Source organism: Temnothorax longispinosus, chromosome 12 (assembly GCF_030848805.1).
Source record: "Temnothorax longispinosus isolate EJ_2023e chromosome 12, Tlon_JGU_v1, whole genome shotgun sequence".
Lineage (NCBI taxonomy): Eukaryota > Metazoa > Arthropoda > Insecta > Hymenoptera > Formicidae > Temnothorax > Temnothorax longispinosus.
Window position 1 is genome coordinate 9,940,466 of NC_092369.1, and position 25,001 is coordinate 9,965,466.

The 25,001-nt window shown below is 36.8% G+C and overlaps 2 protein-coding genes across 4 annotated transcripts in view; one reads left to right on the forward strand and one right to left on the reverse strand.

The window, feature by feature from the left end:
• The window catches only part of LOC139823017 (SUN domain-containing ossification factor), a 38,882-nt gene extending 13,902 nt beyond the window's left edge, over window positions 1–24,980 (reverse strand). For 2 of the 3 annotated variants that reach the window (XM_071795282.1, XM_071795281.1), the window contains exon 1: window positions 16,053–16,517. Coding sequence is in view for 1 of the 3 variants with exons in the window: in XM_071795280.1 (XP_071651381.1) it covers window positions 23,203–23,318; window positions 23,582–23,777; window positions 24,409–24,467 (371 nt within the window). In the remaining 2 variants the exon portion in view is untranslated. Of the gene's footprint in view, window positions 1–16,052; window positions 16,518–23,202; window positions 23,319–23,581; window positions 23,778–24,408 lie in introns of those variants that run through there. The other variant, XM_071795280.1, reaches the window with a different exon arrangement.
• On the forward strand, window positions 10,964–12,773 carry LOC139823027 (uncharacterized). The gene is made up of 3 exons (XM_071795291.1): window positions 10,964–11,234; window positions 11,838–12,011; window positions 12,383–12,773. The coding sequence occupies exons 1-3, from the start codon at window positions 10,968–10,970 to the stop codon at window positions 12,584–12,586; spliced, it is 645 nt and encodes a 214-aa protein (XP_071651392.1). The 5' UTR covers window positions 10,964–10,967; the 3' UTR covers window positions 12,587–12,773.
• Window positions 24,981–25,001: the final 21 nt, after the last annotated feature.

Genomic DNA, 25,001 nt, shown 5'->3' on the forward strand with positions numbered 1-25,001 from the left:
ACCTCGAATTATTTATATTTATATCAAATTATTGAATAAACAGTTTAGAATTTTACAAAAAATTAAATTAGAATGAATTAAAGATAAAGAGATTATTTACAGTTACGTCACAAATCGTTAAACAGAAACACAAATTGCACATTGGTCATTAGAATTTTAATAAGTAATCACTTTACGCGTGAGTAGCGCAGTACAATTTAACGCCAACAATTAAGTAAGCGATGCACGTTCGATCGAAAAGTCATTAGCTCCTCTCTTTCCTCACATTTCATCGTAAAAGTCGATCGCAAACGCAATAAACAGAAATTTTATCTTTCCATGAAAAATCCAACATTATCTTAAAATTCGACAATGTTATATACTCCATAAATTTAAAATATATCATTTATACAATATAGAAAATTTAAGAGCGAGACAGACTTTAATTACTTAACAAAGATACAAATTTAATTAAATCACAAGGAAACGTATGATTAGGATGATAATCGAGTATTTCAACAATCATCAAGTTTCCCAAAGACCATGGTCTCTCTCCGAAAAATGGCATACATCACGCTGTAAACAGACGCGAGATTTATGTATCCCATATATACATACGTGTAATCGGACAATTGGATTGTGCGTAATTGAACGCAGTCGGAGAGCTCTCGAGGAGCGCGCTTTCTCAATCGGATATCGATGGCTCTTTGTGGTGGCACTAAATAATGTTCCTGTTCATATTAGCGCGCACATCCTCCATTGCGTGTACTTAGGCGATCGATAAATCTCGAGTGACAGCGAAATCACGAAGTGACTACGCACGAAAGTAGCTTGGAAATTCTATCGACTTAACGGCTTTCTAAGTAGCCTTTTCTCGTAAGTCGCGTAAAAATGTAAAGAGTGCTCTTGGCCATGGATCCTTTCTAACGTTACACCCTCGTTCCGCGGTCGTTGCAATAAAGGAGCGCATAATCGGATAAAAGTCATTTGCGCCTTTCCATCTATCATTCTTTGAGGAGGTATTTTATTCTTCTACAATTTAGCCTCGAACATCAATCATTTGCTGCATGCGCAATAAAAACATGTTTATGACATATTAAAACAATAGCCACGTTCAGCAGAACATTTATTTTGCAACTGTTGGAAGTGGACTATTCCTCTAGATCTAAAAGAATAATCCAATCTGAGCTTAGAAAACTTCCAACAGTTCCAAAATAAACGTGCTGCTGAACGCTGCCATTGATTGTCCTTCTTGTTTTATTAATTTAATTTTGAAAGATTAACATCCAAAGATCTCTTTCTTTCTTATCTCTTCTCTTATCCTGTCAATAAAGTAATGATGTTTGATAATACATCGTATTTCCTACATAATCAATCGATTCTGCTCTGGCAACATATAATAAAATAACGATAAGGTTTTAGAATAAACTCTAGCCAGCAGAATTAATTAGTATTCGTTAATATTTCGATTAGAATTAGGAATGAAGGGTTGCGATATCGATATTATTGTCTAATCATTATCTTAACATATACCTATGTTAAGATTACCATATACCGAAAAAGAGTACTCGCGTTCACTAATTCACCAAACCTGTAAGAACCTCACAGGTAAATTTGATTAGAAGTTCTTTGTCTACTAGTCAAACCCAGCTAACAACCGATAAATCATTAATAGCTATTATTCATTAATGAAAGTCGTATGATCGATGATTATAATGAATAAGGCAGACGCCGCGCCGGAGAGAAGGATGAGAACTGATCGTGGCCCTATCTCCAGCCCGTCGAGAATTAAGCGGTGATAAATATCTTGTCCGCTCAAAGAAATTGTTCCACGTTTATATGCGCTTACCAGACCATACAAATTGACGTTCAGTGACGGAAATTAATGCGACAAATTGGTAGCTGTAGGACGTTAGACAAAAGCGCGCGATTTCTCCTCGACCGACAGATATCGCAATAACGGAACGCATACTCGAAATCGATTGTATATCGACCGTTTCGCCGAACTGAAATGCGTCTTGGCCTTTTCAACCGCCAGCGAAAACTGGTACGGAAATTCACAGCCCACACGCAACATAATGCGTTATAGAAATCGGAGCGCATCATGATCTCGAAACTTTCTGTACGGGAGGTATGTAAATAGAAGGAGGGATTTATCTATGATTATCGACATTAGATTTTCTATCCTATTATTATGTCCAGTACGGCGAATACTTTCCAAAGAAATATCCCGCACGCGATAACGAGATCGGATCGCGGATAAATCCAAATTGATAGCGTTCAGGCACAGTCGTTGACGTGAAAAGTGTCGACGTAGGGACGAATTTTCGCTGCGGCGTTTCGTTCCGCGTGCTCTTAACCGCGCCTACGTCGCAACAACCGCCTACGTTTGTAGGCACATTATTTAAAAATAAAAAATGAAAGAAACATTCTAATAGATACGCGATACGGCTCTAAACACGTGCCGTCGTCGGCGCGGTTTCAGTTGGGGGGACGATTACTTTTATGTTATAAAATAGATTTATAGATCGCGCACGCGACAGACGTGCCTGTCGTAAACCTATTCTGATTAGTGCTGGATCTCGCTCTTACAGGCGGAGAGGAAAAAGAAACCCGGTCTCTCACGCGACCAGCGCTCGGCCTTTTCTCTTCCTGTTCTCTTATTCGGCCGCAACCCACGCGAAAACTCGACAATCGTCGCCGCGGAATTCTTCACGGTTTAAGAGCCTAAACTTTAGACACACGTTTCCAAGGCGTGTCCGGCTATCGAATTATGTGGGTATCGGCTTCCACGTGCCTTTGTCACCTCCGTAAGATCGATCGATCTGTCCTGCGCGATTAGACGGCGCGACGAAGTCGTTGAAATGCATGTGCAGCATATATGTGCAAGCATGCGACGAATGCTCGGAACGGAAACGTGACTTGTTGCGAAACCGATATGTTTACACGTAATCGCTATTCCGTCACGTGCGATGCATTATTGAGGATAGTTAAATCGTACGACACGCGTAAACTATAATTGGCGAACTTTTGAAAGTGTTTACCACGGAGAAGACACGTCACACGTTAAGCGATAAATAATTAACACCGACGTATTACGCGAGTATGTCTTCATTGCGAGATTAACGGAGTAAAGCGAAGAAATATCGTCCAATAACAATTCTCGGCAGCGATTCGACAGCAGGAGCCATAAAACATCACGCAAAGAAAATGTAGTCACGTGCCGTGTAATTTATTGTATATAAGGACGCATCGACAGCACATCTGGCGCTAAGCGGCTTTCCTTCGAATGATAAACGTCAGCACCGTAGATCATAAGCTTCGACGGGTTGCAACGGATACGACTAGACGTCGCGGTTAATACTGTATCTCGATCGGCATGTCTCAAAACATCCTTCTTAACGGCACGAATGGCTTCATCCGATCTTCAATAAAACTAATACAGCTCTGTGGGGTTTCATTAAATAACACAAGCACTTAGCAGTAGTATTAGAGGAAAACCTGGTTATACGCAAGTGCAAATAAGCATTCTATACAGGATGCTTCAGAAGTATGCACACTGTGTGAACCAACAAGCGGTGGTGGACTTGAGACATTTGAAATCATTTCATATATCGACGAAAATCTCGATTTGTTTCAAATATTATTAACCAAAAAATTGAATAGTTCCAAAATATTTTTTCCCCCTGTTAGGCTACATTATTATTTCAATCCAATCTTCATTTTATGTACAGACAATATTATATTAAATAATTTTTTATGTACAGGTATTTAACAAATTTCTGAAAGGAAAAATCTCTTAATGGGGTTCAACACTTTCAAAAGTCTCAAGATATTTGAAATGTTTTCAACTAGTTTTTCGCTCGTTCGTCATGTTTGCCGTTAGTAGAAAATGTGCTATTATTTCTGAGGTGATATTCGTGAGAAAAGTAAAACAAGCAACGTATTTTTTGTCCCGTCTTCAAGCGACCGTCTACGTGCTTTAAATGCTTGCAGAAATTCTTCCTCATCGAGACACGACGCTTGACCTCGGGGCGAAATTGGGCCACGACACATCGCGAGATGTTACAAATCCTGGTGGCGTTATTGCACATTCCGCGGATCGTTATTATTTCGCGCCAAGTTATTAAATAATGTCGTGATATGTTCGCACGAGCATTCTGACGCGAAATTTAATAAGAAAGTGAACGTTATATTTACAAAAAAAAAGACATTCGATAAGCTAAAAAAATCGTCATAATTTCAGAATTACTAACAAACTCTTGTCAAAATCGATGTTCCAAGGTATGTGCGTATAAAAAGTGATCACTCTGCATCCAAGAAAATTAATAAAACGAATAATTTATCTTTTAGATTTCGTTTCTGAAGAAAAAGACCGAATTTTCAAACAAAAATACCCTCTGTACTTATTTTCGTAATATATTTTAATATAAATGAGAATAAATCGTAATTTTTTGATAACAATCTGCTATTTCCAGGCTGCAGAGAATCAGGCCGTTCATCACATTTTACTTATCAAATACCTAATTGGCTATATTCATATTCCCACATTGGACCGGATGTTATTTTTTCATTTCATAAAGAAAAACCAATATTTTGGCGATTCGAAAATAAATTAGTTTAAACTGAAATTATTTTAACGCATCTTCGTAATATATGTAGCACACTGACTAATCAACATTAGCATTACAACAGTTTAACCAATTCAATTGTAGCAATTGACAGTTACGGTACATGTGTTGAATATACGAACATATTATTAACTTCATATTAGTTTAATATAACTTAATATAAATATTAATTTATAAATATTAATATAAATATCCATATAAACATTAATTTCATTAGCTTAACATAATATATTAATTTTATAAGCTGTCAACTACATTTTCGTCCAATACTCAACTTGTTTAATCAAGAGTTATCCAATTTACGCTTATACGTTCAACGTTAATGATTAATCATGCCGGGCAAATGATATCTCATGGCAATGAAATCTTAACATTGTCAGAATAATCAACTCTATTATTATGCAAACCGTTCTCGTTTGCTCGATGACCCACTTGAATCGGAATCCGCGAGTGGAAGGACGCTAACTACCAGCAAGTGCAGCTTGATGCAAACATGACCGATCACGTCACGCCGCGACGGAAAATAAATATGGGTATTTGCGCCTAGTAGATTTGACTGATCAACCGACACTTACTCGATCACATACAATTTCAATGGTCCGTGATTGCAAAATGAAAGCTCATACTGCAAGAACATCTCACACATAACTGAAACGCTTTTCAAAAAGTGTGCTACATTTATTATACATTTCTTTGGTTAAAAACATCTTCCTGTTATTAAAATTGGCTCAAATAATAAACTATATATAATAATATAAAAATTTAATACTATAATATGGTAAGAAACATATACGTCGCTTCCACGATATCTAACATTATGTTTTTATGTTACTTTTATATCTTTACGACACTGAGAGTACATATTGTGTAAAATATACCAGACGGAGAAGAATACAAGACTTGAGAAAGTCTTCCATAATAATATCGACATACTCGTTGACGCGCATTCTCTTTTTGAAATTCCACATTCGTGACTTGTTTCTTTGATTCGACAACATATGTACATGCGCATTTACCCATCGGGGCCATCTCCGTCTCGTTGTCGTCGGAAAGTTTCGATGTGATATATACGTACATGTATAACTTTGTCCACGCGCATCTCAAAAATCGGATGCACCTCCGGATGCGTTGTATATGCGGTTTTGCCACGGGCCATTCTCAACATGAAAGTCAGAGTTTTGCCGGGATTTGAACGGCGACAGAAATTTGCACGACGATGTAACCGAGAACGCTGCGTATTATGGAAATAATTCCGAGTATCGCTCCTATCAGAGAGTCAAATCGTTTAACGGCTGTTAGCTGATGGTTAACGGAGAACAGGCAATTCAATCGCGTTGAAAATTCGTACGCAATAATAAATAAAGTGGCACAATATTGCGCGAAAAATTATGAAATGAAATATAACGGAAAACAAACTTGTAACAATGTTCAAAATGTGAATATTAATTGCGTTACGTTTAACTGCAGATGTAATTAGAGCGTTAATTAACCCCGCGTAAAGCGACGCGGCTTATTCTCGTCGTGGAATTCAGTTGGACTTTTGTTACTCGTGTGCTCGTTATGCATTTATTGTATAATGCATTAAATCGTATGTTAATTTTAGTTTTCGATAATCTCTGCACACGTCGCATCGTCATTCTATTAAACTCATTTTATAGCGCCAATCGCGCGATTTAATCCTGATGGATGTCGGCACGTTATACACGTTCCTGCAGCGTGGTCAGCAAGGTCGATAGAGTGAAAACTTGTGTCGACATTGGATAATGAAATCAGGGACCCACGCACATCACCCATGGAATCCAGAAGATTAAGGCATGTTCTTCCCTGGGTTACACGGGCATCGTAAACTTGCACGTAAAACGCTCTTCGCGAGACATTTCGCCGTCGAGAAACGCGCGATTAAGATTTAAGTCGTTGCTCTGTCGAGACAGAATGCGCGACTGCATCTGCATCCACCACGCATGGCACGCTGTATCTGCAGTTCAGATCAATCGATAACTGATATCTGGTAAAGAGAGAGTGAGAAAGAATGAGAGAGAAGAGAAGAGCGTAAGAATATAAATTTCCCTACATAGCAAAAAAAGAAAATATACACGTTTCTTTTATTTAATATATCGTTTTGATTATTTTGTAGATTGATAATTATAGATTGATAACTATTCATTATTATTTATAGATATGCATTTATAATCATTCTTCAAGAATTTAATCTCTTATATAAGTTTGTGCTATCACGTATTCAAATCCACTTCTTGGCTATGTAGCTGAAGTTAACAATAAATAATAATGACGTATTCAAATGAAAAATGCTGAAACTCTTTCACAAATATAATACAAATGAAATATCAATTTCGTAATTAAGCATCTAGCATATGCAACAGAAATATTTAATTTTCCCTAAAATCTTTGATATTTCGCCACTATTAAAAAATACATTAGTTAATTTTATATGAATTAACTTGTTATCAGAGTTACAGATTTCTTTATAAAACTCGCATAAATTTTGAAAAGTAGTATTAGGGTCGATTCAGACACAGCCGTGCCGTACGTACCCGTACCGTATCCGTATCGTTAACATTAGACAAGGATGGAGACACATTAGACAAGGATGGAGACAATCGGAATCCTTGTCTAATGTTTCTGTCCGTGATACGGTACGGATACGGCACGGCTGTGTCTGAATTGACCCTTACTATTCACTACTAAAACAAAGTCCATCGGTGAAACACACGCCGTCATTCAATAAATAAACATATATGCTTCTACAAAACAAACACGGTTCTACTACAGTGTGTATAATATAAACCTTTGATATTAGAGTATCATTACGTTAAAACAGATTATTAATAAGTACGATAAGTGGGACGATTATAAACTTTTGAAATATTATTATAGTTTCTCCGGAGAAAATTATATGTTGCGGCGCTAATCTCCGACATCGGATTGATTATCGCGTCCATTATCTCCTCTACCGTAATGGTGGTATATGTGTACACATACACGTACGCAAGAGTAAAAGTAAACACTTTATCCTATTGACATTATCCTATTGGAGATGAAGGGTAATTGAGCGTAGCAGCGTAGCACAGTGTATCGCGAAAATACAAATCGCCGCATCACCGACAGTGAAACGGGAACGTCAGCCAGCCGGTTTTATCAACGTGTGGACGACAAAGGGAAATATCATTGACAGTCCATTCTATAAATCACACTCTCGTAATCGCACATTATGTTAACGCGAGCGTAATGACAACGATCTAGATCGCCGTGCAAATAGAATCGCGCTCGATCGGAATGAAAGCGAAGATAACACGAATGGATAAGGATATCGGATATGCGTTCGCCGATGCATCCGATTAAATCGGTCGTACAAAACAAAAATATGAGCAGGAGCAGTATAGACGCCATTGAGCGAAACCGGCTCTTCTTAGAAATCGGAGCTGACATGGCTAATTAGCCGGATGACAAGAATGATATTCGTCTTTCAAATGTTGTACAAGTTAATTGCCGCGGACTTTTCTAATCTCTTTATGCTCCCTTTACATCTCGCGACAAGCGCAAGGTAGTCGCTATGCCACAGATGTCAAACCAGCGCAACCGGTTTTTTATTATGCCATATAAGCACGAAGGATATAAATTATATGTATGTCGCATTATGGTTTGTCTCTTCGTTGAATCTCATCCGCGAGAGATTCAGTTTAAATTTTATTTCCATTGTATCTACACTCTTACAAAATGCTAAAGTCAAAATTACTCCCGTGTGTTCTTCATTCAAAAAAATATTCATTCATTCACTCTCTCCTTCTAGAGTTAATGCAGATTAAGATTGACAACGAGTATATGTATCTATTATACGCTTTTGATATCTCTTCCTCTCTTTCCGCTATTGAAAATATACGTATAATGAAACATTCAAGTTTTTTTCAACGTACGTGCTTTTCACATGAGTGACACTGACATTTTGAAACGCTTGACAATGTGGGATGTCTTTAGAATACTATAGCTGCGATGGAGAAGTCGTGCTTATTTTCCTTAGTAAATACGCAGTATATTCCGGGCGCAATGCGGCTCTACACACATCGCGGGAATATATTTTCGAACATCCCGATTCTTACCCCGATATACGTTTGAGGTCACGATCGCACTGCATTAAATTCCGCGTCACGTGTGACTTATCGACCTGCTCCGAAGGAACGAGAGATTTGACAGAGAAAATTGCGGCCGCTCATCGATTCTGCCGCGGAAATATATAGGTTGACCGGCCGTAAGTGGAGTGAAAGCTCTAATTAGCGGGCGGGGAGATTTCACCCGCTTTTCAGAGATCGGCTTTACCGTATATAGCGCGTCGCTGGGCAATACGATTCGCGCTCGTTTAATGGGCACTGTCGACGATTGTCAAATTCGCCGACGTTATCACGAGCGTTATTAAACTACAAAACGCGGACATGCGTTGCATAACAATAAAGCTTACATAAATGTTTAATTAAAACAGTTTATGAAGGGGAGGTAACACATTGCGGCGACAAGTTCGATTTTTATTGACGTGAATTGCAGTAGCGCTCTTGACGCACAAGTGCCTTTGTAAAAATTACATGTAACGAAGCCACGCGATAAAAATTCAAATTGTATAGAGAATTTAATAGAGATTTACAGAAAAAAGAGTCATCTTTTTTAATTCTTTATCTCAATTCTATACAAAAATATAAATTTAATTAATTATTAAAAACATCAAAGGTTTTTGATACTAAACTTTTTTTATCCATAATAATTTTGGGTAAGACTTATTTTCTATTACCGAAAACAATTTAAAATTATTTAGTATCAGTGAGTTGTTTCATTCTTGCTTACAATCCGATATATTTCCGATGTTTATCGCAATCAAAATAAAGAAAAAATTCTTAGTGACTTCCCCATTGCGAAGCGATTTCGATAAAAATTCGCTCGACATATTGGATTTTCTGCGAAGTGATGTCTCTTGACGGCGCCGACCTAATGAAACTCGCGAGACATGTCGAAAATGAAGCCGAAGAGCGGGGAAAGAGAGAGATGGCAAGCGATGGAAGCAAGTAAGGAATTCGTTAACGGTGGGAAAGAAGGAGAAAATTGACGAGGGGAAGGACAAGAGGGCGAGGCAGCGGCGAGAGAGTCAACTCGGAGGGAGTTATGATGAATTAAGCGAGCGGCCGAGCGTAGCAATGGGATGAACGTGGGTGGATAGCGCAAGTACATGCCGGGTGTATTTTCGTGCGTGGTTCCCATCCGGGAAGAGATACGGATAATATGCTTTTACAATCGTAAGAACGCATTTTCCATGGTTCTAGAACGAGTGCCGACTATTCTCTGTTAGAATCAGTCGACGTTTACAGGCCCGTACTTTTCCATAAAGTTAATTGGAAGCCTTGAGATAATTTAATTATTTTTTCTCTGTTGTTGCGCAGAAAATCATGTCGTTTTCTCGCAAGGATGGCAAATGAATAAGCGTAAAATAAAGAAATTCCTGTGTGTGCAATCTCGATTGAAAATAATTTCGATCAAATAAGACAATACACGTCAACAACTTGAATTTTTAAATTCCAGAATGATATAGTCTAAATAAAATTTCAAGAGGAAAGCTTGGAATTGACAATAAATAAACAGTTTTCTTTCTTCTTCCATCAGCATTCAAGCACTATGATCTCAAAGAGCGATTCGATATCTCTATAGCACTCAATATTTAACGAGGAGTCGCCTGCAACAATTTGAGCGCGATGCAATGAGATGCAAAATTATTCGCCGCATTTCTCCATTCGCCACTCTGGCCAATAATTACCCTTTATCTTTTGCACCACCGCCGTGAAACTCGGTGTCGCGCAGAGAACGTCGCGCGACAAAGTTTGCTCCTCCAACCGAATTTCCAACGGCAGGTACTTCTACAAAGATCGTAATTCTCGGCCGGATTAGGCTATCTTCAGATTTATCGCTCTCCTTTACATCCCTAATGCCATATCGTATATATAGTAAAATTTCACGAGAATCCTTGTTCGAGCTCATCAGAATAGATTGTAACAATTGCTATAAATATTTGATTGGCGCGCGAATCAAAATAACTCGCTACGTAACATAAGTTTATTATATATTCGTTAAATTAATAAACTGTTATCCACGTACTTAGTATTATTTAAAACCGTTATTGAGCGTAGGGAATTGGGAAGATCGTTTTTAACGTGAGACACTCGTGTCCGCGGTTAAGAACCATCTTCGGAGATATGGAGTACAAATCTTCTCAGATCCACCGCCAAGGTTGAGTACCAAGAACCATATTGCCATGACGCATTAAATGGATTTAGCGAGGAAGTGGGGACTTATATAGTCGGTTTAATGTTAGTCAGTGTCACACTAGCCACTGACAGGTCAATAGCTGGGTGGAGCGTTTCTCAGCGTAGTTGGAAACAAACGTCGTCACACTTCGAATGTCTCGACGAATATTTTTCTCACCGTGATTATAAACTTTGCGCGTCTAAATTGAGAGAGTGTGCAAAGTGTGATTTGAAAATGGCTGAGGAGACCAGCTCTGCACCCAGTCTATTCGCGAGACTGAAGGGATATCTTAAGGAAGCGCCGTTCTTTTGCAAAATTATCGAACTGGTAAAACTGCTCGTTGTTATAATCTCAATTATCAGTGTCTCACTAAAAATGTATCAGATAGTAATACATTAGATGCGCAAATTGAATATTTTTTTACATTTTTTCAACACAATTCTCAGAGAATTACAACTACCGTTGCATCTTTAAGGTAAATGTACCAATGCCTGGACACGTACCTATGTCTGGACATTTTTATCTATTTAGTCCTTAAATATGAGTTGTAACGCGAATTAAAATCAAAGAATCAAAGATAAAAATATTTTTTTTTAATTCGCGTATATTTAATTAAAAACTAAAATGGTAAAGGTGATGTCCAGATATAGGTCTTAAGAATCCCGGCATTAGTACATTTACCTACGAAATAAATAGTTGACTTCCAATAATTATTACGTTTGATTTAATAATAAATAATTCTCATATTTCAAAATATTGTTTGAACGGTCCAACACTTTTGAGATCAACGGAACAAAGTCTTTTTTTACGTTGCAGTACAAGCTAATAGCGTGTTTAGCGATTTTTTTCTTTGAATTTCTTCATTCTTTGCTTTGAATTTTTCTGTGTAGCTCTTATTTTATAAAAAGAAATAACAGTTGAACGTTACAGGTTCTCTGCGTCATTGCAGCGGGATTAGTCGCGGGCCCATTTCAACAGAATCAGATGCGGCCGACTGATATACACCATATAGCAATATTTCATGTGGCAGTATGCGGTTATATTCTTATAAACGCGATTCTTATTATGAGTCACTTCTTGGGCGAAAGATTGCCTAAAAAAACGGTGAGTTAAAACACGAAACGCTACCCTGTCGCAAATAAAAGTAATTAATTAGCGCGAAGCACAAAAAATGCGTTCTATAATTGCTAATATAAAAACTATCGTGTTATAAAAGAAAAAAAAGAATAATTATTCTTGTATTAAAACGAGAAAACTTGAAGAGAATTCTCTTTGACTTGTCAATTCTCTTTGTCAATTGTATTTCACGGAGAGTTTAAAAAACCGACCAAAAAATCGGACAAGGGTTACGTGCGTTATTATTTTGCTATATATTTTTCGCGTTTCTTAAAAAAAAAAAAGGAATTCCACTGAAAATTTAATTACACAAATTAAAAATTTCCGTCTTTCTATTTTTCATTTCCTTCTTTTTGCAGGCTCTCATTTTTTCGACAATGGGAGCGATTCTGTGTTGCACCGCCGGCCTGATTCTGATTCGCGACTGGGACAATTTCTCGAGTAACCTGATTCACGCGTATCTGCAGGAATACAGCGATCAAACGGTAGCGGCCGGTTCTTTCGCGATCTTGGCAGCTCTGGTATTCGCCGTAGATACGTACTTCACCAACAAGAACGATTGATCGTCCATCGATCAATCGTCATCGATGAAGAGCGAGGCGGAATCAACGCGGATCATTTCTATCGTCTCGCCTCGTTAACTAAAAGTTAAGAGCTATTATTTCACAGATTTCACTAATTGTTTTTTCTTCCAAATGTTCCACTATATTCCACGATTTTTGTAAGAAATGGTCTTGCTTCTTGAACGTCTCCGCTATAGTATTATCTTTGTTACCGTATCGTGAAAGTCATCGTGAGATCATTTTAGAGTAAAAATGTAAGATTCATTCTCAACAAACTGCATTTGTAATTGCTTCTTATTAGCAAGCACGTCATTTTGTTATACATATATTTTACGGAATATACGCAATGCTTACAATGAATAATTGTCATGGCAACTATTTTCGTTACACTATCCTCGCGTACTTGTAGCTTAAGGGTACCGAAATATTTACGTCTGTCTAGCTAGTTTCTCCTTACCTCCGCACATAATATTAACGTTAAATTTTCGTTATACGGGAAGATGTTCTAGGAAAATTGGGAATCATATGCAATACTGGATGAAAATGTTCTATACCCATGTTCTACAAATTGTTCATGTCACAAATTCAAGCCGTGGTTAGAAATCGGAACGAAGTATACGTTCTGCATCGTAAAATGATCCAAAAAAAGCTCTGCGATAATAAAGATATCGCTGTCAGAGTTTTTATGAAAGATAAAAACTTGTTCATCATGAGCAAGGAAAACAGCGTGGATTTTGAGAATCAAAATAATTTTTTTTCGCAAGCTGTCTGCAAAAAAGAGAATATAATTTTATAAGATAAGATTTATGACTTAAAAATCAAGTTTTATGTATCACGTACAAGATTACCTGTTATATAAGTTATGTATCATTTATATTCATTATTATACTTATGCGAATCGAAATATAAAAAATTTTCATAACGATATAAAAATATGATAACTGAATACTTATATTCATTTACATGCGCAATCACTCTTAAAATTTGCAAATAATGCATTCAAAAATTTGCAACAACAATGCACTCTTAAAACTTTATTCCCTGCGCAAAGATAACAGAGAAAATGCCATTCTCTAAACATCTTAAAACGTGGCAAGCAAAGCGAAATTGACCAAGTTCCTGAGGAGCTTTTTCCGGAGATGAAGGCACTTGCCGAGTTCTTATAAAAGCTAAATCTCGAAGAAAAATCTACATGGTCGCGCTTTTTACTTTCTGGCAGCGAGTCGCAGTGAAAAGTTTCATTTGCCTTATTGCCATACAAGAAAGTCATGGATTTGGCGGTCCCTATCTATTTGTCGAAACCCGAAAGATGATTCCGAGAAGAATGCAGTTTCTCTCTTCGGAGCGCCGTCGGTGGCTTTCACGTAGTTCCTTCGCGCGCAAGAGCGTATAACAAATTCGACAAATTCCCCACCGAGTGCTCCGAGAAGGAGCGTAAGGGAAACGTGAAAGTTATCCGCCAACCTACCCTGCTAGGAAAAGTTCGATGAAAGAAATTCCGTTTTATAATACAAGGTGGAGAGGAAAGTTTAACAATGCACGCACCAATCATTTTTTTTTTATCATCTCATATATAACAACGATGAAAAGACCTTTTTTTCAACAGATACTGTACACCTTGAAATTGATGCTCTATATGTATTTTTAAAAGCTTTTCCAGATTTATTCATGCTATCTCTATGTTCAAAAAAATATTTTATTATATTCAGTTCACATTTGTATTTGTTATGTCTCCATTTGTTATATGTCGGATAATATTTTTTATATACACTGAGAAAAAAAATTTCTGCATTTTAGTAAATATTAGTTTGCATACAACTCCATTTACTAAAATGAAGAAAATTTTCTTCATTTTAGTAAATGGAGTCACAGTTGTATGCAAACTAATATTTACTAAAATGCAAAAAACTTTTTTCTTAGTGTATCTTCGATCAAGAGCGGAGGGTATAACGTCGAAATATCGTCATCGTAATAAGAATTCTCCTTTTCAGCACGTGAATGGTATACAAGCATTTTCTTGATCGTTAGAAACCTTAAAAACGTGTCGCAATAAATTTACCGTGATCTCATTTTCTCCGGCGCCGGAAGATTTAAAAAAATACCTCGCATTTTTTTCACCTCCCAATGCAGACGCTAATTTCGTATTTTAGACTTTTAGAAAATCAAGCTTGCAAATTATATTGTGCAGGAAATACCGACAGAATAATCAGGTTTCTTCGTACAATTGCAATAGAAAATGTATAAAATATTCAATTTTATTCAATAAAAGGCGTAAAATATTGCTTCTTTCATATTGTAAATCACGCAATTAAAGACAAAAGTATAAATAACAAATAAAATAAAAAAAGAATATTATTTACTTTGATTAAATATACATAATTAATTAAGTAGAACACAATAACGACTTATCGTTGTTTGCGGATATGATCATTTACGTACTCCAGTGCAAAATTTTTTAAATTTTAATACAACAAAATTGTGAGTTATAAATTAAATAAAATCTAATTTGATAAACATTATTTCATTCGAATAATGACATTTCCTGAGAAGAAACAGATGAATGTAGTCTCATTCATTAAAAGCTCGGAGTAGAACAAATCTAGGTATGGTCGGATAAAGAAATGTAAATACGGTCATATCTCTCTTCATCAATTAAATTTTTAAAGGAAATAAAATAACGTGGTGCTTTGTAAAACAAAAAAAGTTTAAAAGTTTAAAACCCGTGTTTCGCGGGTGAGTCATAAAGATTCTTAAATTCAGTTCAATAAATAGGAAATTGACGATCATGCGGCGTACAGACTGTACCGAGCTGGACGGACTCGCGCGGAACACGTGAACGAATTTCTGTGATTCCTTGACATAGCCAGAATAAATCGTGATAAGATCTCTGTAGGCGATGCACGTTTTTAGATATTTCCTTACCAAGACGTATCCCAATCATGTCTAACGGTAGACGAATATAAATGCTAGCAGATTAATCACTACAACTATTATAAACTATTACTTGAGAAATCTTCAAATGAGCAATGTGTTTATTGGACCCCGACGTTGACGAACGTATTACTGAACATATGACGACAAATAATCATCCAATAAACCAAAAAATCATCAGTACGAAAAATAACGATGCATATTTAGGAAGCTAACATACTTTTCAAATGTTAAATGAAAAAATGTCGCTGATAAATATCGACGTGATAAATATTAACAATGTGCCGTAGATCTATCGTGTATATCAACGACAATTTTACTAATCAATCTCTTCGCAGGACCCGGTCACGTTCAAAACTAAATACAAAATTGTACTAGTACCGGTTTCCACAATATGAGAAAATATGAAGTGTATTGTACATAAGGAATTTATCTTAGAGACAACGTTATATGAAGATAATCATCGACAATATGAGAAAATATGAAGTGTATTGTACATAAGGAATTTATCTTAGAGACAACGTTATACTGGTACCGGTTTCCTCTCGATATATACGTGCATCAAAAGATCGTCGCCGTGCGAATTTCACATCGACAATAAATATTGATCGAATATCGAGAATATCCTTTCGAGCCAATCATCCGAGTCTTTAACGATACGCATGCACCAGTGATCATCCCACTGGGTCAATTCTTCGCGTAGTTTCACGCATATAGGTACGCACGCACTTTCTCTCTTTCGGTCACCTATACGATCGCGCGTCTTAGACGCGTCTTACAATTAGTCGCGGTTTAGTCAAGTTTTCGGTCGCAAAACCGCGAAGAGGGTTGAGAAGAAACGCGGTGCCCGATCAACTGGTCCGTTCACGCGCCCATACCGGCGGCCGCTCGAACGTGGACTGACACAATCGCAATCCGCCCTCTCGTGCAGCGTCGCGTCGCAGCGCGCGACCCTTCCACGCCACCATCCCCTCACGACCGCACTGTCAGCCTACTTGACTGCTTCCACCAGCACCCTTCTCTCCTACCTCCTTCGCATTCCCCCTCGTGTCGCGGTGCCCGAGTCGGTGAGCGACTTTCCCTCCGTCGAGGCTTTCTCGTCCTTTCTAATCTGCCCTTTTTCTCCAGCAATCCCCTCTTGGTCCGCCCGACCGCCCATCCCCCTGATCCGCAGAACGGAGTTCTAACAATTTGCAGCCAACCACGGTTGCTGCGATGCTTTTTATGCCCTATAAAGTATTCACGTGTAAAAGTGAGACGAGCAAGAGTGGCACGTGCTCCGCCCGGAAGGTATTTCGTTTGTAAATTTTTAACGTTCTGCATTTCCGGATTGTGTTACGTATGGCGAAATTCTTGTGTGATAAATGTTTTCTTTTCAGAACTTTTCTTCGGAAAGATCCTTTTATATTTCTATTTCGAGATTTTATTTCAAAAGTATCTAATATGAAAAGCTAAGAAGCTTCGAATAAAGTGGCGTCTAATGTTTAATATTTCTGTTTAATTAAAATTAAAAAATACACAAAAATCGTGAGCTTGATTTATACACAAAAATACTCTCTGTGTAAAAATATCTCGGTAAATATTGAAACATTGAATGCGACAGCGACCAAAGTGACGAAATAGGAAATAATCAACATAGTTTTTCGAAATGTCAGTTATCCACTGACGTTGATCATTATTTCGTTAATTTTTTTACTGGATATTATACAGAGACACCAAATATAGATAATATAATTTTGCAATATCGTCTGTATATAAGGTACGCGCGTCCAAAGATGCATGTTCACGGTCGAAGTGTCAAAATTTGTCCGACTAAAGAAAATGCCACACACAAGGCGACCCTAAGTAAATCTCGATGCTCCATATGTGGAATTAAAGACCGTTCGCCGATCGTCGGAGCTGGAAAGCGCGGTGATTTATCGATCTACACGTCTTTTCAACGGAGACGAAAAGAAGACGGAAAAGCTTCTCGCGTACTTTCAATAATCAAATTTTTCAAGTCTGCGTCTCTCGTCGCACAAATGCCTGCGTCTCTCTACGTCACAGAAGAAACATTACGTTTTATTACGCTACGGTGATAGGAAGAACGCGTCATAATCCGATATCGACTTCACGTATGCCACGCGTCCAAATATATACTGAGTTATCAGTTTTTTTTATATAGAACATTTTTTCATCGAAATCGAATCTCTCCGCGTTAGAAATAAATTGATTATACACTGCGAAAAAAGCTGTGACCGATACACCGCAAGATTTAACACGTAGATGCTGCAGTTCTTCGAGACAATAATGAACTTTTATTTCAAAATCAATAACGAAACGTTTAAACAGATTAGACAAAATGTAAAAATGTTAATAAAAAGTTCTATTGTCAGAAAAGCCGCAAATAGGTAAAATACAAAATAAAATAAAGAACTCTTTTATCTTGAACTTAGCAATATAAAGAAAATGCAACAGATGGTGACCCCCAGAATTTTCCCCGAGGAAGCAGCGATCCTAAATTCATCAAATAAAAATCCAACGTGAGAAATGAGGTCGGACGTTCTGCAACATCCCGCGGATCAGAAAAATGTTGGCATCGCGAATGATGCGGCTTGTACCGCGTTTTTATCGACGTGAAACGTAATTCGTGAGAGAGGGATACAAGCATGATCCCCGCTGTAGATACCTCGAAAAAGAGGACACAGCTGCAATTGCAGCATGCTATACGAAAGCATATACACAGGGCGATTCCCGGCCCCGGCCCGGCGCAGGTCGCGCTTCCGACAAACGGTATTTCCGTGGCTCTATAGTGACACACGAGCAATGAATGTGCGAGCTCTTCTCGAACGAGGAAGTGTGAGAAAGTGAGGGTTTTGCATAAAACTCCGCCCTGATCTCGGGATCGGTTACACGGCCGAGTTGGACGCTCGCCAGAAACATCCCCCGTGCAACGTCATCCCCCCGCGTAACTAGCGCGCAATAGGTTCTCGCGATAGAGAAAACGAAATAAACGCAATCCGACGACTCGTTTTTCATCTCGATAACCGTAAAGTAGACACGCTTTTAATCTGCGCTGCTGCGCGAAGACAAATGTGCCTAGAGTATTCAACGCAATTGCTTAAAATGACATTGTAATCGTGTTAAGAAAACGCGATGCCAGATGTTAGTAATAATTAGTATTAATACAATAATAATTAATGGCCATTATTAATAATTATGCAAGCAATTATCTGTTTTTAAATTTAATTAAAGCATTGTTTCTATTATGACATATATATATAATGCGTTTGTAAATTCGTACTTTCTTCAAATTCATCAATCGCTATATCAGTTCTTGAAGTGTATTGAGTTTTAAAACTTTTTGAGGAAGAGAGTCAGAATTTTATAGAATTATATTAAAATTCTAAAAATGGAGCGCTAATTTCGCAGATATGTATGTTCATTAAATGCGAAGCTATTATATATAAATATATATACAAGCTATTTCAAGACCGATAGATATCTTTTAGCCTTAGATTCTTATATGTTTCTTATAAAGATAGTCATTCTTATAAATAACATCATGAACATTGGTTATACAATGGAATCGTATCGACCTATATATTGTCCCTTCATATTAATTGCTGATAGATACTGATAGATTGCCGTTACCCGAATTGCTCTATCACGAGTTCACGACAAGTTTTGGAGATTACCTAAAAGCGCCGAAAAGGTCATTTTTTGGCTTTTTTTAGGTTGAAATAATTATAAAACGATATTGTTACGTGTTAAACCCATTTTCTCGACGGATTCGAATTCTGCAGGAAAAAATCTATAGAAACCATACGTCAAACTTTCATTACTACTTCGCAGATGTAATCATCAATCAACACAATTTAATGACAAATTTTTCAATTAAAAAAAATTGATTCAATAATAATTTAATGATTAAATTAAACGCACAGTTACTTCATGTATTATTCTGAACACAAATGATATAGATCTTACGTTATCGATGAATTAATTGAAATAATGTATACGTCAAACACTCGATATGCAGAGAGAGAAGGGATAGATTGTGAACGGAATGCATAAGCTGTTGTATTAACCTTCTGTTAATCTATATCTAATCATTTGTCAATCGCATTAATAGCATGCAGATGCTTTGTTAATTGGTCTTTTAACTTGCTGACGTCATTAAGGAATTCCAGACTGAATTACGGAATAATTGCGAAATTGAAATACACACTCATCATTGCATAATTATATTGCCCTTATCGTCGCACGTGTACGAAATATGAGCATGTAATAAATGTATAACACACGTATAAAGCGATATAACATTTCGAGATATCGGTGTTGGAAGAAATCGCTATTCTGTATCATTATAAGCGCGAGATACATGTGCGTCGCACACGTTGGTATTGAATGGGATTAATTTGCTTTAACAATAAGCGCCCCAAATACGCGCCTAATTCCTCTTGTTAGATACACGGCGATATACCGGCGTCGATTCGAGTAGCACACTCAGGCGATCGAGACTTGATCCTGGCGGCTTAACGTTGGAATCTATAAGGAGCGAAAGGAGCATGGGGACGGATCGTTAAAATCTATCTCGATATTAATAAGCCGAAGATACAGCGCATATACACACAAACACATACGTACATAGCGATACAGATTAATTTTCCCTGCTAAGGTCTATCGGTTACCAATAAGAGAACTCGACGGTCGAGGAACGCCCAAGCAATTCAATGTCGCGGTATACGGCTTATAGGATAAATATTTGATTAGCAAGAATGTCAACGTACAACTTGTCAAACGATCTAATATCTATCAACTGAACTCTATTATTTCTTTAATAGATTCTGCATTTATTCTGGGATGTTTTATAGAAAAAAGTGACAATGATCAATATTAATTTTAGCATCCACGACAAATTATGAAGATTTTAAATATCCTTATCATTACATTTTTTAAAATTAATGTATCTAAATTTATACCAGATGATAAAACCTTCGTGTTACTGGAACGAAAGTTTTATTTGCAAGAACATTACTATTTTCCTGTTTAATATTTAATGTTTTAATCTAAAAAAATATATGTATTAAAAATGGCTTTAAAAAAATTAATATTGCGACTGTAACATCTTCTATATACAAATTATATTTTTTATATCAATAATGAAAACAGAGATAAAACTGAAAAAAAAAACAGATATTTCTATTAAAAAAACAACGAAATTGCATGATAAATATGCCGATGCATGGCAGTATTACGTAACAGTTTACAGTAGCTAAAACGCACTTGTATCTGTTAAATTATTTTATTTACAAACAAATAATATTTATTTAACGATGAACAGTATAAATTCGTATTAATTTCACCAAGGAAGAGAAGCAAAAATATTTTCGGTTGTTTGCGAAGAAAAATACACACACGCTCTTTGTATAGATGTTCAAAACGTAATTCTTCGATAAAAACGTTGAAAGTTTAACATTGCAATATTCTGTTTAACAATACGAGTTAAAACGAACCAAATCCTCGATCAAATTTTCGATAAAATTTAACTCGCGAGAGTTCACCGAATAATGAAATGAATTATGGAAGCTTTCATAACAATTAAAAATTTATGACAAAAGAATACGATTTCTTGCAGACATATTTATAATTATTTGTATAAAATTGTTAATCTTTAAAATTGTTGTATCATTAATTGTAACTAATTAATTTCTGTTGGTCACAGCAAGACCTGCGTTACGAGTAATTACCTACAAAAATTTAGCGAGTACAACGAAGAGATTGGTCAGCGCTTTGCGCTTTAATTAAGTGCATTTTACATTGTTCATAGCTCTTCGACAATTTTGTATTCGTGAAGCGTTATTACCGTTATTGTAAACCTTACTCTGCACTACAACGCAAAAGTCCGCGAAGTGATAATGATAAAATTCATTTATTTCCTGTGAGGCCACCACACGCATACATAATAATAGACGTGTCATTGTACACGTTACGACGTTACTATATTAATAAATTATAAATGCTCCTATTTACTGAGGAAAAATCGATTATTGCATATTGCGCTCGCAACAGGGAAAAACAACACTATAAGAACATCATTAATTTCTGCACTCCCTATAAATTTCCGATATGGAGATGCTTCTCTTTGAAGGTAGTGATTCTTAGATTCTTTGCGATATTACTGACATAATCAATACATCTTTTCTCTCTTTTTCTCTCGGGAGATATAAAGAAAATATTAAAGCCAAACGAATGCAATTTACGCGACAAAAGTATACCGGTAATGAAGATAATGACGCATCGTCTGTGCGGCTAACGAGTAAAAGAATCACTCTTTTAACGACGTGTACATTATAATTAACAACCGTTATGGTAAATCGATCGTTTAATTTAAATACGTATGATAGTGCGTGTGAAATGTGATACTGCATGTGAAATAATTTGTCAACAGACAAATTATTATGCAACGAGTCAGACAGTTTATGCCTCGATATCATGAAGACAAATATAAGCATTCGCTGACGAAAAACTCGTGATAATACAAGTTCTCGAAAAATCTGCTCCAATCGCAAAAAAAATAAAAAAAACCGACGAATAAGACACATATAATAAAATTGATTTGCACTTTATGCAGAAAAGCATGGGAAATATTCCCGGCACTTATGTCGCCTGGCATTTCCACTCTACATTTTCATGCATCTAATTTTCAAGTACATATATAGACTTCTACGAAATATGCATATGATGTTGCATATGCATCATGTATATTTTGCAGAACGTAGCGTAGACAACAGCACAGGAGAACAACAAAACTTTTTTTTTGTATTCAAGACAATTTCTTTTTATTTAAAGATACTAAGATTTAAAGATTTGCATACTAATCATATACTTCATTCACGTTTCGCAAGAAAGTAATTTTTCAACGTATAATGTGGAATATTGCAGAATAAAATAAAAAAAAGTAAATATTATTCAGTCACTGAGAATAAAATCAAAAGCATAAAAGAATATTCTACAATTTTAAGATACAGGTCGACTGATAGTCTCTTTAATGCCAGCATAAATATTAAATAGTATATTTGACTTGCAAAGATCTGCTATAAAAAAAAAAGAGAAGAGGAAACTCTTAATAATGTAAACACATTTACAGTTTTATTTTCTTTATATAAAAATATTCTCATATAAAAAGCTAAACTTGTTTAAAATTGAAATGTTATTATCATTCTGAATTATTATATCCAAAAATCTAAATTTAAGAAAGAACTTTGTCAAGATCTTGATCTCTTAACTTTCGCTGTGATCTCAAATGGATGAAACTCTTTATAGCAAATTTATGTTAACGATTGCGAAAGAAGTAACTTCTACAACTTTGATATCTTAATTATCTTAATATTTTTTAAAATATATAAAACATTTATACTGTATTTATGCGCGATAATAAATTTATTGTCAAGCGCAAATAGTTTAAAATAATAAAGAAAAATATTTTACATATCAAATAATAAAATAATTGATATGTAACATAAATTACTGCATCTACAAACAGTTTATATCCCCACAAGTTTATATCGATTATAAATAAAAATAATAATAATAACAGCCTTATTTTTACACACAGTATTGGTCAGTTTACATCCCTACAAATCTGCTATTTGAAAGTGCTGGTTTATTAAAAAATAAAGTGGCTATGTGCACAAACTCACCCTTGAGAAAGATTAGGCTGTTGCGAGAGACTTTCGGCTAAAATATCCATATTCTTTTTCTCCTCTGGGTCATCATTAGTAATTGTCTCGAAACTAGCAGAAACTGTAGCTTCTTGCTGTAATATAACGAAAAAAACATAAAACAAACCATATACGCAAGTAGAAAATGTACATATTATATTTAAACATTCTTATATGTATATATACCATTATAATACATATAATAATACATTATTATACATATTATAATAATGATATGCATGTTATGTATTATTATATTCTCACAATATAAAAAAAATATACTTTAAACATTATATATTCGTATAGTAAATATCCTTCTTATATTTTTTTTACAAGAAAAATTGTATAATCGTTTTACCTGGCCATATAGATTCTGATTAGTCTTCAGTGCTCCAGTTTCAGCATCCAGTATAGACGAAGACTCAAAACTTTCATGACCTTCGTAATTGAGCGTAGCATTACTGTAAGCCCCGTAAGTCTCATTCTTCTCAGAATTGAAAAAAGAATCTTTGGTTTGCGCGTTCTCCGAAGCTACTATTAAAAACAGAAGTCCGCTGCAACAAAAAGAAATTGCCTTATTGTCCAGTGTTAAGTAACATCGCGTCAGTGTTGCATAAGCAAGAGTAGAAGCAATTATCTCTTACAAAAGTTTCATAAAAAGATCAATTACAGTTCTTCGCACATTGACAAACAATCCTGTCAAGTTTTGCAAGGTTTTCTGAAGAACCTTACTGTCTACTAAAATTCAATTTAATAATTGTAACAAAAATTTAATTCGACATTCAATGTTCAAGTTGCTGTTTTAACATTCACTTAAAAAATTGCATCCGGTGTGACGAATAAGATTTAAATACAACGTTGTCAGAATAATCAAAAATATAAAAAAAAACATTATATTTAATTTTGTCTCACCGCGTTAATCTTTTCCAAAATCTACTCCAAAAATATTCCGAGACAAGTGGGTCGCGCGATATCCACGAATACTCCAGCGGTTCGCAAAAGCTTCGAACTTGCTCCATTCAGAGATGTAAACGGAGAAAGAAGCTTGCGCGAGACATCGCTTTCGCATTCCCGAATACGACCGTGAACGAGATCGCTCGTCGTGACTTGTATACTCGATCGAATCGTTCCGTTCGAATGGATCGGCGCGGCGCGACACGATGCCTTATCGGTCTCAGGCCTTACCTGGACACCGTCGATATCAGGAGCAGCGCCCAGTACACGCAGAGCACGCGGGGCCTCATCCTCTCCTTTTACGGGGCGCCGGCGTTATTGTCCGCCGCATTAGGAACGGCTTTTTGTCTCACACTCGGTCGTCGCGATGCCCCTCTTGAACGCGCGGGCAACGGGTGTGCGGGTATATCGCAACGACGACGTACGGCGACGAGCGACGTCGACGACACAGCGGCACTACCACCATCACCGCGGTCACGTCTGCCACACCACCACCACTACCGTCACCAACCGTCACCGCGAAAATCTGACGTGGTGTATTGTCGAAAAGCTTCCGGCGCCGACAGGCGCCGAGAGCGGGATCGCCAGTCGCCTATCCGGGGAAGGGGGGCGGGGGGAGGGGATCGGGGCGCCCGAGAGGAATTTCAATGGGCCGGGAACGCGACGCGGGACGCGGAACGCGAACGCGGGACCGTCGCGAGTCGTTATCGGCGCGCGTGCAAGCCCTCGCGCGAGAAAAACATTACGAACGGCACACACACGCACGCACGCACGCACGCACGTACGCACGCCCGCGCCGAGAAACACCCCACGTCGTGACTAGG

What these genes read in the sequence shown, in the direction of transcription:
- LOC139823027 (XM_071795291.1), top strand. Translation starts at nt 10,968, where the DNA reads ATGTTAGTCAGTGTCACACTAGCCACTGACAGGTCAATAGCTGGGTGG. An exon ending in TTTGCAAAATTATCGAACTG is followed by an intron (nt 11,235 to 11,837) that starts GTAAAACTGCTC and finishes TGAACGTTACAG; the next exon opens with GTTCTCTGCGTCATTGCAGC. An exon ending in AAAGATTGCCTAAAAAAACG is followed by an intron (nt 12,012 to 12,382) that starts GTGAGTTAAAAC and finishes TTCTTTTTGCAG; the next exon opens with GCTCTCATTTTTTCGACAAT.